The 17,285-nt window shown below is 36.9% G+C and overlaps 1 protein-coding gene across 8 annotated transcripts in view; it reads right to left on the bottom strand.

Moving 5' to 3' along the window:
- Positions 1-1,476: 1,476 nt before the first annotated feature.
- The window catches only part of LOC116175025 (protein pangolin, isoforms A/H/I/S), a 308,557-nt gene continuing 292,748 nt past the window's right edge, over positions 1,477-17,285 (bottom strand). For 3 of the 8 annotated variants that reach the window (XM_031493065.1, XM_031493067.1, XM_031493068.1), the window contains exons 7-10: positions 12,714-12,909; positions 5,613-5,778; positions 4,600-4,669; positions 1,477-3,399 (exon numbers count right to left, since the gene is read on the bottom strand). In XM_031493065.1, coding sequence (XP_031348925.1) covers positions 2,916-3,399; positions 4,600-4,669; positions 5,613-5,778; positions 12,714-12,909 — 916 coding nt within the window. In that variant the 3' untranslated portion in view covers positions 1,477-2,915. Of the gene's footprint in view, positions 3,400-3,878; positions 4,021-4,599; positions 4,670-5,125; positions 5,280-5,612; positions 5,779-12,713; positions 12,910-12,968; positions 14,206-17,285 lie in introns of those variants that run through there. The other 5 variants (XM_031493069.1, XM_031493072.1, XM_031493070.1 and 2 more) reach the window with 5 other exon arrangements.

Below are 17,285 nucleotides of genomic sequence, written 5' to 3'. Positions count from 1 at the left end.
GGTATCAGGTACTTAGTACTGCTACTGAGGCGAGGTACCTGCGTCCTGCCTTTCACGAAATGACGAAAATAAGAATTTTAAATTTTAAAAACAGGAATTTTTTTTCCCATAACTTTTGATGGAGACGTCTAATCTAAAAAGTACGAATCGTTTTGGATTCTACGCAGCCAAATTAATAAGAAAGTTTTTTCCCGAGAAATTTTGGTGCAGTCGTTTTTTGGTAAAAAAGGAAGGTAATTAACTGCCTTTTTTTTGCCCAGAAAAAAAATTCTCAGATCGACCGGAAAAAAATATTTTCTTATAGAATGTGGCCTGTAGAATCCATAATTCCAAACAGTTCCAAGATCGGACTATTAGATCAAAAGTTACAGCCCTTTGAATTTTTTGTCGAAATTGGTTTTTTGCCCATAACTTTTGATTGAGACGTCTAATCGAAAAAGTACGAATCGTTTTGGATTCTACGCACCCAAATTAATAAGAAAAAGTTTTTTCCTGAGAAATTTTGGTGCAGTCGATTTTTGGTAAAAAAGGAAGGTAATAACTGCCTTTTTTTTGCCCAGAAAAAAAAATTGTCTCAGATCGACCGGAAAAAAATATTTTCTTATAGAATGTGGCCTGTAGAATCCATAATTCCAAACAGTTTCAAGATCGGACTACTAGATCAAAAGTTACAGCCCTTTGAATTTTTTGTCGAAATTGTTTTTTTGCCCATAAATATACCTATTATTCAAAGTTTTCGTTGACTAATTGAAGCAAAAGCAAGAGGCCTGTCAGCAGTAAGAAATAAAATACTGTTCTAATCTAATCTTTTTCGTCTGTGCAACCAAATTTCTATTTCATACCCCCCCCCCCCCCCCAGAATAAATTTCTACGTACGCCACTGTAAGTCTGACCCGCAATAATTTTTTCCACACCTGTATATCCTGTTATCGGTATTGTATGTAAGCTGGTAATCCAAGTCTTTAATAGATTTTCGAAATTCCATAATCGGTTATACAAAGATCAATTGATTTTACATCACAGTGAAATTAGCAACATACTGCACTGATATAGTCAATAAGTCTACAAGAGCAACAAGCAGGAAAGTGGCGTACTAATCGCCATTCGTTGTCCGGTATAGACATTAGGATTTGATATACCCACTCGAAAATGAAAGAGTCGCTCGATCTGCGAATTTTGACTTGATTATCTAAAGTAGTTATTGCCACTAGCAGTTAGCCATTTTACCATTCACCTTCTCTGTGACGCTTACCATATGTAAGCAAATGATCCCAAAGAACATGTTGCCTGTTTTGACTTCCAATAGGTAAAGCTTAAAATTATGAGTCTTCAATCCATTTCCTAAACTCCTCCCATTAATGCGCGATTGCCTCTCAACGCACGATACTGTAATGACAAAACTGCCATCAAGCATTTCAGTCGACGGACGAATACCTAGGTGAAACATAAGACTGAAAAAAAATATTAAAACAATAGTAAAAGATAATGAGGTTTTGTATTGAATATACCTAACCTAAAACGGTGATACGAACAGTTGCTACTTACAAGGACATTAACATCTATATAATTATTTCTAGTCGATTTATTTATATATTTATATAATTTTTAATCTATAATGGTACACTAACGCAGACCATTTACAATGCTGCTGTGAGAAAATGTACAATGGACAAAAGACTTAACAATGGTCTTCACTCGAACGGACTTGTTAACGTAATTTGCCTCTGTAAAAACTAATGAGCCAAATGAAACACGGGTTTAAAAATATGACGCATCAATATACCAATCACTCGTCCACGGATACACCCCATGCAAACCAGTAGGTACACATTGCACGTATCCAAAACTAAACTAAAGTCATTAAAACTAACAGTCGCAAACTTTATCAATTATTATACTTCAAATTCTGTTCTATTTTACGATTACAAAAAGAAATGGTATATGGCACATGAAGATATTTTGTTATTTGAGTAACAGCTTACTTTGCATACATTTGAAGTACAATAATTGTAAATGATTAAAATTATTTAGACGAAATAAACGTTAAAATTATAATTTCAACGTTTCTGTCCAAATAAAATTTGTAACTTATTTAAATGCCAAGTCCTGAGGGATCTAAATGTAACACTAAAATTAAAAGTATCACAAGTTTACTTCAATATAAAAGAAAAATATTGAACACTATTTAGTGTAGTTTTTGAGAACTATCAACAGTAATGTAGCAACTCTCATCTTGCCTTCGCCAAGTTCGAAAGCAATTTGAAAACGTATAAACAAACTAAGTGGAGTACGAAGGCTCGCAAGTTTAACCACATATAACAAATAAAATATCAATCTCAAAAAAAATTTTACAATATGCAACATTCTCATCTCTTATGTACAACCTAATTACACATTTTAACAAAATATTGCAATAGCACATTATGTGGATGTAACAATCAATGTCGTACCACATGGTTGCCAATTTATTGCTGAAATAAAAAATTAGACCATTATTCGTGTATAAAAAAGACCAATACGAAGAAAACACACTATATGCAATTTAAAATGTGTACAAGATACAGAATTTTGGAATTCAATACCGATTATTGCACTGACGATGATTTTTGTATAGTATCCTGTACCGGTTGTTAAAATAGATGCTTTGTACTTATAAGTAAATTTTAAAAACAAACACAAATTGTGCCCTAAAAGTGACAACATTTTTTTAAAAATAATTGCGACACCTTGTCTATTTTGGCAAATGACATATACATTTAAATAGATGGCGTGGTACTAGCAGTAAGTCTATGAGATCACCACACACGATTTTAATAAAAGTTCATCCACCGTGATAAAAATGGGAACAAAATACCGTACCAAATTTCGAGTCTTTTGTCTTAATAAAAAATGGTCACAAGGTCCATTAGCATAGGCTACGTGACACTAATCATAGATCTGGTAGGGTCCTTACCCCCTCCGTCAGGCGGTTTATTTTTCACACACTGTCCCGTCAATTGATTTACACTTAGAGGATTGTTTACGTCGTGAGGATTCGTGCCCACTGGATTACGATGAGGTTGCTGATGTACAAGAGGAGGTGCTGGCGGTAATTTATTACATTCGAAGACCTCGTGCGGCGTAAGCGGGCTCTGCAGCATGTACGGACTCGCCGCGCTAACAGAAGGACTTGCGACACTCGTCGAGGGACTCGGAAGAATTATACCGCCCGGACTAGTTAAACTACTGAGACCTGATAAACCGCTGGGACTGGACATCGAATGACTTAAACTTTTGGCATCTTCCTCGGGAGGCGTATGGGCGTCACCTACACTACCACAGCTGCCTAGATTGTCGTCTGATTGATTACCATCGTTGCTATCACCAGATTCAGGATAACGAATACACTTCTTCTTGCGTCTAGAAGACGAAAGAGATATTAGTTCATGTCTACGACTTTTATTAGCACACTTAAAACACGTCTAACTAATGTTGTCCACAACCTCAACATGCTCACTGAAAAGTGAAATCATAAATCATGCCAATAAATATCGTGGCACCCGGAGATTTCCAACATTTTCTGACATCAATTGCAAATCTCCTTGAGGGCACACTTAGTATTTAAACCAAAAATCTATAAAAAAAAAATAAACGGTTGCAATTATTTTGTAATCATAAACTAGGGACAGTCACACCAAGGTTCCTCCAAACAGGCATTGTACATCATGTTTCACTAGCGGAACATACAGTGCCTGATCGCTTAGGAGGATTGAGTTACAGATCAATTTTGAACATAATTTCATGCACAAATTTTACACGCAAAGAGAAAAAAAACTGCCAAGCATGTTTTTTTTTAAATCAAACAACAATCTAACATGGAACACTGCTGCTGAACTAACCGCGGGCCACCCATAGGCAGCCTACAGGTTGACGTAGGTCGGCTCTTGAGGGGATTGGACAGAGGCAGCACTGCCTGCCGAATGCAAGAGACTGGTGTGTACCGCCGTAGAGCTGCTACCACTGTGCGCGCTGCTCTCCGGGCTAAACAATCGTTATATATACAAGGGGGCACACACAAAGACTCCACATACATACGTAATATAAAAAAATGGTAACATTAAGACAAAAAGCATTCCACTGACATACGCTTACAATATTAAAAAAAAATGAAATAGACAAACTTGCGTAAAAAAAACAGTGCAGGAATAATCAGAAAATGTGTCTCTAATGCAAGTAGGTACTCGTTTGCCAATGCCCCTTTGCAATTTAACGATTGTTCCGCTTTCAATTCCACAGCAATGTCTAAGTGCGATAACTACCCAATAGGTCCTTCTCTTTGTGGGAAGACACATTTTCTGATATTAAGAATGAAAAAACCGTGTCTCCCGTTGAACACATCAAATATAAAATAAATACAGTCTTTCCACATAGATAAGAAACACCAATCGTGTACGAGGTTGCATAGTGTAGTAAATAAAGGGCTAAAAGGCAAGCACAATAATAGCAAACCCCGTACAGAAACCAAATTGATTGAAAATAAAGGCCTTAATCAATTTGGTGCGTTCAAAAAAAAATCATTCATCCAAAAACAAAGAAAAAAATTAAACAAACACGACATACCTGCAAGGTTTGCACCACTGGCTCTGTTGATCCAAACCGTACCGCGCCCGGCATTTCTTCATATTACTACCTATTGAAATAAACAAATGAAAATATCGCTTAAATATTATTACATCATAAGCAAGCTAGAAACTACGAAAGTGAATGATCTACGGCTACTTAGGTACCTACATGTGATAACTACAGCTACTTTGTAGAGTATATCAAGACATTAAACTGAAGCATGCGAATGTGATCGAGTGATAGCAATTTGGCCATAACCACCTACAGCAAAATAGGATCGGAAGGAGGATAATACATGCAAGTGTGTCTACTAGCTAAGGATTGCCCCAGTGACAGCAACGTGCATACGAGTCCCCATCACGTGTAGGGTCTGCTCTGCGCCAGAAAAATAATGGGAGCAGAGTAGGTCCTGGCCGGCCAGCCTTCGTCTTACCCCAACCCAACATGCAAAGAAAGAATAGGTACGGCTCGCAAGTTACTAGAGAATAAAAACTAGTCCAGTAAGTTGCGAGTAGGCCATCACCTCCGTCGGCAGGGTCTTGTTTGCGCTTCCTCTTCTTGCCGCGAGAGGCATTGGCGCGCGAAGACCAATCGGGATAAAGCTGCATGTGCAGCTGACGTTCGCGCCTTGCCATCTCATAGTACTTGGCCTGCTCCTCACGACCCAACGCGTGCCACTAAACAAAACACAATCAAATGAAGTCGCGTACCGGCAGGCACCAAGAAGCCGCGGCGCGCCACAAATGCACCTGCCACTGCCAGCCTGGCCGACCCGACCATCCCACTCCAAAATGCACGACACGTATGCACGTCATCAGAAACCCCGCTCCCAGCACCCGGCCGAACTACACAGCCAGAGCAAACTCGAAATTAGTGATAGTCATGCATGTGTAGTTAGTTCCGGGGCATTTAGTTAGAATACAAAATATGTGCAGGCCATTTTGAGTTAGAGAGAAAAAAAAATGGCGTCCACCTATTCTGTTGTGTGGTTAGGGTGCGCGAGCGAATACCTCCGGACTCTACGGTCGTGCGTTCTTTCTTTCGTTTCTTCTTCTTGGTGCCGTAACCGTAATTGTCCCGCGCGCTCCAGCCCGGGTACAGCTGCATGTGCAGTTGGCGCTCCTGCCGCGCCTTCTCGTAATACTTGGCCTGCTCCTCGCGGCTCAGCGAGTGCCACTACACAATCACACAGTTTTACATTCGCTCTTAAAACATTCCACTACACACAGTAAATTCGCCAAAATTACCTTGGAGGTGTTCTAGAATACTTCTACGGTCTGATTCGGGGTATTAAACATCAAATTCCACTTACAAAAGATTGCATCCCAAATTATTCCGAGTGGAATTTTAATGTTTTCTAACAAAGTAGGCATTATACATTTTGAGACCCATGGAAGACTTCATGCAGAACTTCGGCATTCTTTCGATATTATATACAGCAGTTTGACATATTTTTATTCAAAAGTTTTGCATTACACAATACTCATCGAAGCAATAATCCAGAAATCCTTGATTGAATGGACACAATTCCCTGAAATTTGTCCATGACTGCAGACCATAAATGCATTGCATAGCGTATGGGAGTAGAAACACAAAAATAGTTGTCATATTTGTAGAATACGGCTTGGGGTAGGAATTATGTACAACTGCAATGACGGTATAAAGAAGCAGACCATAAAAGATTCTAGTAAGTCTAGCAATATTGTAGTTGCATTTTGAATAACTATTGGTCTATATTTGTTTCAAAACATTGTATTGAGTAAAAAACCGGAGCCTAATAGTTTTGAATATACAGAGTGCTCCAAAAACGAGTAGCGTCACTGTAAACAGAAATCACAAATTTATAGTTTAAGAGCTTATATATTTCATTTCACCATCACGCAGCTGCAGCATGATAGTTCGACCTCAGTTTAGTATAATCGTTAGATTCGGTAATGCTTGCATCTTCACTAGCCAAATTTCCTACCTAGCGTTGAGCTATTATGGTGCACCAGACCTGAAGTCTTAGAATTCAAAAAGAATATTTTAATAAACTACTTGCTTCTATCTTTGGTGCTACGTTAAGAGATAAATCCTTTCTTTCGTTATGATTTATTTTGACTATCTATTTATGTAGAGTGTGTCCTATTATGACTGAGACTGCAGTGTATCTCAGCTGTTTTTAAAGATAGAGACTGGCGGTTTTCGCGACCCTGTGCCACTTTTTGTGAAACTTTGAATACCACAAACAATTTAGATACGTTTGCTAGATAACGGGCGATCAAAAATGAGTGGCGGTCGAGTCGACGTCGACAACAACTCATTTTTGATCGCATAGTAGAAAAATGATAAAAACTGCCTGTTTTAGATATTTTTACGTTAGCGCAATGAATCCATGGGCTACTATTTAAAAACCGTAGAAAAAATAAGGTTTTCATGGTTATAATTTAAAAATATATAGGTTGTGATATCTCAATGTAATCAGGAAAAAAAATGAAATTACCAATAATAGTTCAAATCTCAGAAACTGTGGTCCACTGGTTCTACTTTTTAAGATCTAAAATAGGCAATTTCTCCCTTTTTTCTATCTTACATGGGTAGTACACGATAACATGCCAAAAAGTCAAGCTTTTCGTTTGCATCCTGTATCTCAGAAACAAACCTAGCTAGAGTGATTCTGTTTGAGGTATTAAAAGTTTCACAAAAAAGTGGTACAGGGTCTCGAAAACCACAAGTCTTCTTTAAAACAGCCGACATTCAAATTCGTGGCTCGCCATTGGGGTCTCCATAACGGTGTAGGTTGAATGGTTGTACCTTTTCGTGACAAAAAACGCATTTAACATTTTTGAAAAATCTTTGAAAATAAATAATAATAATAATAATAATGTTGCCTTTATTAAAAAAACAAGAAAAATAAACAACAGATAATGTTAGTATAAGGCGAAGTTCCGATTAGCAGTAAAATAATGCCATCTGTTCTTACACTTAACCTTGAGATATCACAGAAAATTTAGTATTTATTTCACTAGCGTAATTGGTCGGAAATGGACGGTTCCCGTTAGCAACTTCTATGGCCACTTTTTTTAAGAATCTGAATCTGTTACAAGCTACTACAGTACTATTTTCTTATTTCTTATGGACGCCATATTGGATTTTTTACGGAAAATGAGATAGAGGACAAAAAAAGACAAATAATGACGTGCCACAATCCATTCTTTTACCTATATATACACTTACAAGAAAAGTTTCAAAATCAAAGGTTTTACATTTGTTTCTCAACAAAAAAACCACCAGTAATAAGATGTTCCTGAATGAACATGGCTATGACAGCGATACATTCAAATGAATTTCTTTTTTGTCCTCTATCTCATTCCGTAAAAAACAAATATGGCGTCCATAAGAAAGTAGTATAGCTTGTAACAGATTCAGATTCTTCGAAAAGGTGCTAACGGGAACAGTCCATTTCCGACCGATTGCTAGTGAAAATTAAATACATTTTAAGATATCTCAGATATTTTCAAAGTCTCACTAATTGTGAGCCAAGAATATGAATCACCCTGTACACAGTGTATCAAAGCAGGCACTTTTTAATGAAAACTACAATAAAAACAGAAAATTTCGAAATTGTGCTTTACTTATTTATTATGAAAACTAAAAATAAATAAATAAAAGTTAGGCTTACAGTGTATTTATCTTAAGATGGGCATTTATTTTTTTCTCCAGCACTTTCCCAATCTGTAAGCGTTTTTCAAAAATTCCAACCTTACGAAAGCCGATGTCCAAAAAACAAATTACGAAATTTGAGTATGGTGCAACACAAAGCGAATCCAAAAGTTAATTTTTGGAAATTGCAAAACAAAATTCCAATTTTAGGTAGTCTATCATTTTGAAATATGCGCATAGATTCGTATAGCTTGTCTCTAAAATTCCATACAGAAATATCGTCCATGAAGATCAGGTTACAATTGTTTGCACCTATTTCTGAGGGTGCGCTATCTTGAATGGAAATTTTTAACCAATTTTTTAAAAGTGGGAAAGAACGCCTCTTTAAAAAGTTTTTTTTGCAAAAAACCACCCTATGACGTTAATACGAAATACAGTCAAGGGAGGTTAAAATAATAAAAGTCGAAAAACAATTCAGTCCTAGTGGAGTTTAAACTGTTATTTACGTTTACTAAAAAATTGCAGTAAAAAGTATGTTTTCGTTATAATTTTTCACGTATCAGTTATCTAGAGAGTAGGTATATTTTCAATTGTTCGTTATTTAAAAAAAAGGTTAAAAATTGTTTATTTTAGTCAGAAGAAATGCTTGTTATTAAATGTTTAACATTTTGGTGTATTTGCAATAAAAAATGCTACACAATACAGTATGTACTTTTTTCCGGTCCATATCAAAATATGAAGTTGATGATGGTTTCTCAAAGACGAAACACCGCAATTAAAATCTATGGATACCATCTTGGGGAGCTTCAAAAGTACCTATGACGAAGTGTGATTTGCCTTTTAATATCTTTTGAAACAGGACCAGAGAAAGATAAAAACGAATATAGTTAATTTCGTTTTTTTTTCCAATATCTTCGGAACTGATCAGAATTTCCGAATTTTAAAAGATCACCTTACTAAGCCCTACAATACGCAACATTTTTCTAATTTAACAGACCGTCTATCTCTTATGGTTTCCGATTTCCCCATGCTGTTTATATTCTTATCCTGAACACACTGTATATTAAAGTAAGACCTGAAAATATTACAAGCAATGATTTTGTGAAGTATATTTTCCAAATATTTCGGAAAAACGCAAGATTTAAGTTCGATGTAGGGTCATGATCTCTTCTATCAAATTTATTCGAACACTTTTGGCACTTCCATTTGGTTTGCTTTTATTACAACAAAAATTTCGATTAAATTGCTCCACAAATCGGGAAGTTATTCATTGCGCATGAGTGGGCTTTAAAGGGAAATTATAACAGGCTACTTATCGATGATAATTGCAACGCTGGGGGGGGTTGACAAATATAAAGAAATTTTGCAAATTATGGGAAACCGTGCGCGGATACGAGGCATAATGAACAATGACTTACAAAATTGAACCAAACCATACCAAAGTAACTGTTTCGGAACCATTGTGTATAACAGAGATAAATGAGATAGAAATCGGTGAAGCAATTGATGAATTAAAGCCCAAGAAATGCTCAGGACCTGATGGTATTCCTGCGTATGTTTTAAAAGGTTGCAAAGATATATTTGTTCCCGTATTTAAAATTTTATTTAATATTTCAATTAAAGCTAACAAATTCCTTCTAAATGGAAATCAACAAAAGTATGCCCACTTCATAAATCTGGGTCCAAGAAAAACATTGCAAACTATAGACCAATAGCTGTCTTATCGGCACCTGCCAAAATATTTGAAAAAGTGTTGCAAAAACGCATAATACAATCATGTCAAAACAGATATATCCGATAAACAGCATGGATTTATGAAGGGTAGGAGCACTGTAACAAATTTAGTTGAATTCTCACAAAACGTATCGAAAGCCTTAGAAAAAGTAATTCAATATGATGTCATATACACTGACTTTTCGAAAGCTTTCGACAGCGTAAACCATATAACCATATAAATTTGATTTTTCCGACCGCCTGCTAAAGTTCTTTATATCATATCTTGCCGAGCGTACACAATGGGTTACATTTCATTCCTGCACATCTCATACGTTTAATGTTTCTTCGGGAGTACCACAAGGATCCAATCTTGGCCCTCTCCTTTTTCTGTTACTCATTAACTTACCTGACGTTGTAACATTTAGTGATCCTTTACTTTTTGCTCATGATTTCAAATTGAGTCATCCAATACGGTCATTGTCCGACTGTTTGAAGCTGCAATATGATCTAGATGCAGTGATGGAGTGGTGTAAGGAAAATGATTTGCATTTCAATATTAAAAAGTGCAAATCGTTGAGGTTCTTGCAAAAAAGAGAGGAGGCATTATTTCATTACAAGTTGGCAGGTCAAATTTTGGAAACTGTAGATTACCAAGACGATCTTGGTATCGTTTTTGATAAGAAATTGTCTTTTAACATTCACATTGAAAACAAAATTAAAGCGGCGTATTCAAGTCTGGGCTTCATTTTCAGATCTTCCAAAGATCTTAAAAACGGAAGTACGTATAAAATTCTTTATCACACACTGGTCAGGCCACATCTTGAATATGCATCCATTATACGGGCACCTTATGCAAATAAATACCAGCAGGCCATTGAAATGGTCCAGAAAAAATTCATAAGACGTATGCAGTACCGACTTACATCAACATATCCCCTCTTTGACCACTATTCGGATCTTTTGCAAACATTTTGTATGAAAAGCTTGAGTGACCGCAGAAGAAATCATCTTTTAATTTTCTTTTATAAACTTTTAAATAATCAAGTGAGTTCATCACATTTGCTCTCACTAATTAATTTCAATGTTCCGGACCACAGAACTAGATGTAAATTCATATTATTTAAGATACCTCAATCTAAATCCATTTTATTAAATCACACAGCACCGATTACACGCATGATGACAACGTTTAATAGCTTTCATTCTTTGGAAATTTTCGATTTAACATGATCGCATTTTAAGAAACAGTTAATGATTATTTAGTTAGTTTTTTTTTGTTTTTTCGTTACCTTATACTCATCAATTATTTTTATTCATAATTCATATCACGGAATTTAAGAGTTATTTTAGTCCTCAAAACTGTCATTGGATACAATGTATCTGTTGTTTTGAGTATTCAATAAATAAATAAACTTCCAAAATAAAAATCATCAGTTGCGCACCTCAACGTGTTACCGTAGTAACATTGTGTATTCATTGGTAGTAGTTAGTGGTGCATCTGGCAATAGCGAATGCGAGCGATGCACCACGCCACCACAACTCGCTTATAAAAATATAAGGTATACAAAAGATAATGGTATAGCGTTTCTCCAAAATCCAAGATTCACAACAACAAAAAACCAAGTAATAGTTGGTGTTTCCCCTTTTTGTGCTTGTTTTGTTCGACCGCCTGTCTGTTCCATGTCTAACTCGAGAACAATGAGAACTATAGATCGATTTGTACGAGTTCTATGATGAGTGATATTGAATGAGTGAAAAATTACCCTTTTGAAAATCGTAGTTTTAAGAAATCTCGAGATAGACTTAGAAAGTATAGAACCTTCGGATATATTTTTTTTATATAAACGCGACTAAAAGAAATACCGGTTTTATCACTTTATCACTACAGGAGGGAGTAACGGGAAAAATTTCTAATTAGAATGGTACGGTAAGCACTTGCTGGGGAACGCCCGTAGATTATTTTTGAAAAAATAAAAAACTTAAACAAAAACATTTTAGCTTTTTAGTGCAGGTTCTGTTGGTGAAAAGTTTTTTTAATTTATAAAGCGGCAGAGGGGAAGGCACATACGTTTATTACATTAATTTTTATTTCGTTTCATGTATTTTTCATAAGTTGAGTGCACTTTAAATTAATCGATAGCTGTCAAAAATAAGGATTATTTTGAAAAGTAAACGACGACGCGAGTGTTTTTTGGAAAAACATTCTTGCAATTACTTCTTCATGTTCCCTGTATCGCCCTCTATTTTAATCAAAACGATATGGTGTAGGTTCTCGCTACTAAATCAGTCCGTTAATGTAATTTAGACCAAATATGATTAGTGTCACTCTCAACGTTAATGTGGTAATCTTAGTCGTGCCTATACGGATCTAAAACTCATCAGACTGACGATGAGGGTTATGAGGTACAACCTTCAAGCGTATTTCTGTCATATTTTTACAAAAAACTCTACTCTACTAAGCTATAAAGCTAAGCATTAAAAAAATTCAGAAATAATTGAAAAGACATTTAAAAAAATCGTCAAAATGAACCACCCTGTATACTTCAATGTAAAAAAGGGAATCCAACGATCAATTAACATAAAAATTAAGTACCTACAAATGCAAATGACGCTTGGGGATCGACGAAATACAAAATCTCGCTCGGCGCCTCTTCCAAAATATCTACAGAGTAACTCAAAACGCAAATACTTGACACCGTGCACACCAATTCTCTCACTCATATCCAACAACACGAAAAGAAAAACCGTCTTACCCTCCTGCCCAGAATTTGGTTAATCGCCGCGCTCTCCTTGAGGGTACACTCGGCCACCACCTTCGCTCGCATCTCCTTCATGTACAGCATAAACGCGTTCAGGGGTTTCTTAATGTGGGGCTTCTTCTTTTCCGAATTGTTCGCGTCCTGATTGTTCTTCGAGTCGCTTACGTTGTTCTTCTGGTCTAATTGCGCCCTGGAAAAAGAAAAGAAATATTAGCATTTGACGGCGGATGGTTCCGAACAGGAAGGTACCCTTCTAGCATTGTATACGGCGAGTCGGCGTTTTTTACGGACGTATCGGACATTTCGTTTTTGATCAAGGTGTCTATACCGAGCGACGGTCTGCTGTCTTTCGTCACCTTTTTCTCGAGAAGATTGTTTAGGATGCTGTTGTTATTGGTCTGCGAAAAGACGGCGCCGGGCGGATATGGGATATTTCCGGCGAACATCGAATTCATATACCAGGCGGTTAAAAATTTGTGCTCCGCCAGGTAATTGATCATGGAGTAGATGGTTTCTGGCGCGGCGAAGTTTTTGTTGTTTATATTTTCGTAAATGTCGTTTGCTTTGTAGACGCTGTTCATTATGTTCGATTTCAGCTCTTGCTCTTTCATATTGTCGATGAAGGACTTTTTGTTGTAATTGTTTTTGATTTCGTTTACGTACTTGTGCAGGAAATTGTCTTCCTGGTTCGACGTGTTGTTTAATTTGTCGTTGTAGCCGAATTTGTGGTTTTCGGCCGATTTGTTGTTGTTCGAGATATCGTTGCACTGCTTCTTGAAGGAAAGGTCTTGAGGAACGTCTTCGTATTTGTCATAGTCAAAGGCACTAATGGTGAGTTCGTCGTCGATTCTGGCTTTGTGATTATTGTTGTTGTTTATCGTTTTTAAGTTTTGGTTCGAGTCGACTATTGATGACGGGGCCACAATAGCGACCGGTTTTTTCTTAATTGTCAGATTTAGTGGCTCTTCCGCACCTTCCATTTTCGGGTAACTTAAACGATTAGGCCGTAGTCATATGTGCGAAAATCACGAAACAGATTCAACAAGTTTTTTATTCCCCGTTTATCACAGAAAATCAATATGAATGGCTGTGCCCGTCCTTTGTTATCCTGGGAGAGAAACAGACAGAAAACACGTGGTTGGTATAAACAAATGCACTCACTGCCACCAAAAGGAAACACACACGTAGCTGAAGAGAAACGCACTAGAAACTCACAAAGAAAAAGGCATACTTCGGAAAACCTTGTGGACAGGTGGAAAGCGGCACAGTTATGACCGATCACAACGACGTTGGGCGCACATATCGAAATGTTGAAATGGATAGTGCAAGTGTCTGTTTTGATTGCAGTGCGATAGAGATAGAAACAACAGCAAACGTTTGTGCAATTCTTGATGAACATGTTTGTCTCTGTAGGCGGAACATAAGTCAATTACCAGAAGCCAAACGCAATAACATAAGAAACTGTAGAAAAGGAAACGATCCCGTAACCGCAATAAAAGCCCACGTGGCTCTCTAGACTATGTTTTTAAACTCGAACATTTTTCCATACAATCCCCTTTACAAAATCGACACCCCTGCACAAGCGCATCTCGTACATTTCATTATCCAGCATTTCATGACCTTTTAAATCATTTACCCATATCAATTAGCGAAATTAACCAAAATAGAGTTCGGTCCGAAAAATTCTGAGCTCTACATATGCCTGAAAGGGTTCCCTAAATTGTAATTATCTACCCCCCATTAAAATGCATGTAATTATACCACAATTTTATTAAACGACGTTATTGATTGACTGCAGAACCACTTACGCCGCCCGTTGGTGGTGGAGTTTGAAGCGCAGAGGTTGCTAATCGTCCGAACTACGGAAAGATTCCTGCAAACGGAAAAAGCTGGAAATTCGATATGAAAACACACGCTTTCTAACACAGAGGGAGTTTGTATGCCAAACGTGCTTTGCTCGATTTTTCTCGAGGAATTGAAAATATCTTCAAAAACCGAGAATTGGAGGTCTTACTGGCACTTTAAAATATTTGCGGCGATAACGGATTCCAAAATGGATAATGGGAACAACAGGTTACAGTATGTGGATCATAGCAATTTATTGTGGATGAAACATTTTAATGCCATACATAATCTGCGTTGTGAATGGAGCAAAAATAGGCACGGAATGCACTTTCCCACTTTTCCAAGATACTTCATTTTAGTAGTGGCGGAATTAATCTGTACAGGATTGTTCAGTCTTAAGGTATTTACATTTCTGAACCGAAGCTGCTTCGAAGAGATACTTTAGCATAATTTGATGTAATAAACTCATCATTTTAAAACTTATTAAATGATAACGCACCCCTAACGTTGATTTGCATCGATTTGTTATAACAAAAAAATCATATCCACGCTGTTTCATTAATTAAAATAACCAATTATTATGCGTTTAATCTTTAATTAATTGCAATTCTAATTCTAGAAATGTGTAGCTATCAATGAGCAACATTTTCTCAAATTTCAGGAAGCTAAGGATTCCAGGTATCGAAAGTAATTTAGAAACCAAAGGTCATTTGATGGTTTCGATTTCTTCACTGGTTTTGGTTCCAGCATTGAAATAGAGGGAAGGTCAATAACAGAGATAAACAACTGTTTGCTGATTCCATTGCATTGATCCTTGAGACGCGTAAAAATCGATTCCCAAAGGTTTAAGATGGCTAGATTCTTTAATCCTCTATTTAGAAAAGAAGTTATATCTACAAGATGTAACGGATGGTCGCTTTAGCACTGTCCAAAAATGTATTTTGACATTGCCACATATACCGCCTCATAGCGAACATGAACAAACGTATGTCTCAACTAAGAGCCATAACAAAGTGTGCATTTTCCAGATGAAAAGCTAGTGAGACCGAGTTGTGAAAGGGATTTTCGGCAGACGAGGCTAGCCTTTAATGCCGGGTTTACACGAGGCCAGTAAGTAGACCGATAGCTGGATTCCAGTGACTGGTCAGCACCTGTCTAGTCTAGTGAATTAACGTTTGCGCGAAGCATTGGAACCAGTCCGAATGTCCAGTTTGCCCGGAACCATGGATGAGTGCGCATCATCAGTGTCCCATGAGCACATAACTACAGTGTTTCACCAATTATGTCACTATTTTATCACTGAATCTTGTGATGTGCCTTAAGAAAAGTTGCAAAAGAATATATAATGGGCCAGAAAATGGATGTTGAGACTCTTTCCCGTATACTATTGGACGAATTTCATAATCATATCGGTATCCCACGTTTGAGGTGCCATTTTTACACAGCAGTGCACTAAGCTAATGTTAAACGTAAACGGATTGATACCCCAACTAGCAGAGTCGCGTCGGGCGCGAGTATGTTCAGTTTACACGATGTTGTCGACTGCCGCCAGTCTTCCTTTGAAAAAAGTTTTATTCCGCGTGTTGGCGAATATTTAGTGGTTAAAATTCAAGAGCCGCCGTTGCTGCTAGTTTTCAGTTGCATCGTTGAAAGCGGGTTTATGACAAAGTGTGAATCACCTCCAATTTTATACATGTACGAATAGACGAATTACAGTCAGTTACGGGACGAGCAAAAAAATTCTTAATAGCTTCATACGTAGCAAGGCTGTGTGGTAAAATTTACGCAAAGGAACATTTTCGAGTCGGAGAAGCGGCTTTCAAATAAAAACGGGATTGAGTTCCCCAAAGTTGAGTGACGTCATTCGGCAGGGAATTTAAAGACAATTAATCGAAGCATTTATCCGCAACAAAACCTAGTGAGTAAATTGGGCAAAATTAATATCCACACGGCGGAACATTGGCATTTCATTTATTTATTGGCATAAATAATCACGACCTCGAGTATTATTTTAGCGAAATTGAAGCTGGTTTGTTTAGATTCGCAATACATATGGACAGTTTTGTCCACTAAAGTTTTGCATTTATGACGGAGTCAACTGTACCATCGAAGGGACCTGTTTCCATCATCTAAAGGACGCGACATTTTCTAAGGAGAGATTGTTACTAGGAGATATTTTGATTTGTATAAAAGTAGTGGTCGATTATTTTTAGGAATTTGCATAGATATCCATTTTGTTGGAAGTAATTAAAATATTCCTATCGGAATTGACCTATGAGAATAACTTGCATGAAACAGATTTGTATTGCGTTTACGTTTATTGATAAGAAGCGGATCCAAACGCTAATCTTTCTTTTCATAACTACTCGATGATTAACACACGAGATTTACTACACATATTGAAATACAAATGCACTTGAATTACTTCTTATGTGGTCTACAAATAGCAAAATTCTAAGCCCCTTGGCTTAAAATATTTCAATAAAATAAAGTTTTCGATGAATCCTACAGATACAGTTAGCCAAAGCAACATTGTTTCATCGACGTCAGCTGCTGGATCTGCCGCAGAGTCCGCAGAAAAAAAAAGGTGCTAAAGTATAGTAATCTACTAGACCGTTTTATTTTCTACCCTTTCGGTATAGAAACTCTTGGCGCTTGGGGTCCATATGCAAAAAAAAATTACTACAGAAATTAGTAAAAAATTTTTTGAAAAAACACAAG

Source organism: Photinus pyralis, unplaced genomic scaffold, assembly GCF_008802855.1.
Source record: "Photinus pyralis isolate 1611_PpyrPB1 unplaced genomic scaffold, Ppyr1.3 Ppyr1.4_LG6, whole genome shotgun sequence".
Taxonomy (NCBI): Eukaryota; Metazoa; Arthropoda; class Insecta; order Coleoptera; family Lampyridae; genus Photinus; species Photinus pyralis.
This window is presented reverse-complemented; position numbering and strand designations above follow the sequence as displayed.